The sequence below is a fragment of the Teleopsis dalmanni genome, chromosome 1 (assembly GCF_002237135.1).
Source record: "Teleopsis dalmanni isolate 2A chromosome 1, ASM223713v2, whole genome shotgun sequence".
Lineage (NCBI taxonomy): Eukaryota > Metazoa > Arthropoda > Insecta > Diptera > Diopsidae > Teleopsis > Teleopsis dalmanni.
In genome coordinates, this window is record NC_051846.1 from 168101272 (window position 1) to 168103408 (window position 2137).

The window sequence follows — 2137 nt, forward strand, 5'->3', positions numbered from 1 at the left end:
ATTAAAGAATAGTATCTCAAGCAGTTAAAATGTAAAATGTACTGCAAACACCGACAACGTAATAATATGTTTACAAAAAAAGATTTAAACATTTCTTATCTTACAGTATTTTACAGCTCGAGCTAGAGTTCTTCTACATTGTATGTGGAGACTGTTACTGCCACATATTGGGGACATTTTAACTGTTTACGAGGATAGAAACTGCCGAGCTAGTAGACCCTTTTGGCTCAGGTCAAACCTGGACAATCGCAAACAATGTTACTAGAAGTCTCATCAACTTTTCAGAAGAGAAGACATTAAAAAGATAAATCCATCTAATTAAGACAATAATGCAGACCATGATGACCTATCAAATAGCCTGCCAACAACCTCAGTTTTATTCTTGACGACACTACATGCTAACAGTAAACATCAATGTCTTGTGTTGTAAATTTAGGAAATCTTTTGGGTAATAGCTACAATGATGTAGTAAGTTTCTTGTAATATTAAAGTGTTAATAATAATTACAGTTTTTAAGTTCAAATCATTAAAATAAAGCAAAAATTTTTTAAAAATGAAAACCTAATTAATTGTATATATCTAGTAATCACAGACAAGTTTATTTGAAATATTTCTTTTTATTTAATAATAATATTTTTTTTTATTTTGAAAACTTCAAACAATATTCTTAAGAAGTTTATCTTAAATCAAAATTATTTACTTTCGCAATAAATTTAAAGTTTTTGACTATGGAGACCTCGTATGTTCATGATTACGGTTGGCCTTGTCCTCACGGCTACAGACCACGAAGAAAATTAACACGTTTCCCACCTGTTAATATTGAAAAATATCGTGATATTGAATGGACTGGTAATGCACCAATGGGTCGACTTGTCGAACGTCAAAATATTCCGATTAGAGAGGTTGATGAGGAAACTAAAAAATTCGATTTAGACGATCAAAAGAGACAATTATTTGAAATCGAAGATATGAATGCAACGCTAATAGAACAGATGGCTGAATACAATAGATGCGGAAAGGTGCACAATATAAAGTCTCCTGCTGAGTTTGTTGATATAATGGCAAAAGTATATCCAGAGTTATACATTCGTCTTAAGCTCATGTTAAGAGATGACTACCTGAGACGCTTTTCTCGGCCTCGTTATAAAACATCGTATCAAATGCAATTTGGTGACGATAAATGTGAAGGTCCATTCGAGGAAGAAATGGATGTGCAGAAACATGCAAAAGCCCTTGAAGCAGATTCATCTCATAAGGCAAAAGTGCTAAGAGAAATTTTGTGTCACCCATATAAGATACCTAGGTGTGGCAGACCTTATCAAGAATTTTATACGGCTTTAGAAGCAGCAAAAAGGCCTAAACTTGAACCGGAGGAGGATATTAATAAGGGATATTTAGTAACCGAATATATGGATACTATTAATAAAGTTGCTTGTGTTATTATAAGGAATAAGTTAAACAGTCATAAAAGATGTGGAAAGAACTGTATACATGAAATTCATCAACCCTGCGATAGATTTAAGTAAGTCAGATACAAATTTTTGTGTCTTTTTAATATATAAATCTGTCATTTAAATTATTTTAACTTTTGTTTTAGATTCAATTTGGCATTGATGAAGAAAGCAAGAAAGCCAATAAAGGTCGATTATTGTACCTGATCATATTTTTTGTTTAATAACAAATTTTTTATATACATGATAAAAATGAATTCAATAATAGTGTATATTATAATAATGTATATAATGTTATGAAATCATATCTACAGTAGAATGTACATTAAATGACTACTTAAATAAGTTAGCAATCTATTATGAATTTCTAAATTGACACAAAATAATAAATCAGGTCACAGTAATTTTTATAAAGAATGGCATTTTGTTTTTATATGAAGAGTAGCTGTACCTACAAATATCTATGAATTTAAGGTGCCACTTACTATGATTTTTTCACATTTAAATATTATTGGAGAATCTCATATCAGATGCGGATAAGAACTTCTGCCGACTTTCGGTTACAGATGACTTTTGTATCAATGATCTTATTGTAGACCAGTACCGTTAGTTTTAGTGGCAAGGATGATGAAACCCGTGCTTTCTTCTCCAGTTTAGTACATCAAGAACGAGACCAAGTGTCGGCT

General features: G+C 31.2%; 1 protein-coding gene across 1 annotated transcript; it reads left to right on the forward strand.

Annotated features, from left to right (window-relative positions):
* Window positions 1-655: 655 nt before the first annotated feature.
* On the forward strand, window positions 656-1843 carry LOC119670045. Its single transcript, XM_038080147.1, has 2 exons — window positions 656-1522; window positions 1598-1843. The coding sequence occupies exons 1-2, from the start codon at window positions 729-731 to the stop codon at window positions 1656-1658; spliced, it is 855 nt and encodes a 284-aa protein (XP_037936075.1). The 5' UTR covers window positions 656-728; the 3' UTR covers window positions 1659-1843.
* The last annotated feature ends 294 nt before the right edge of the window (window positions 1844-2137 follow it).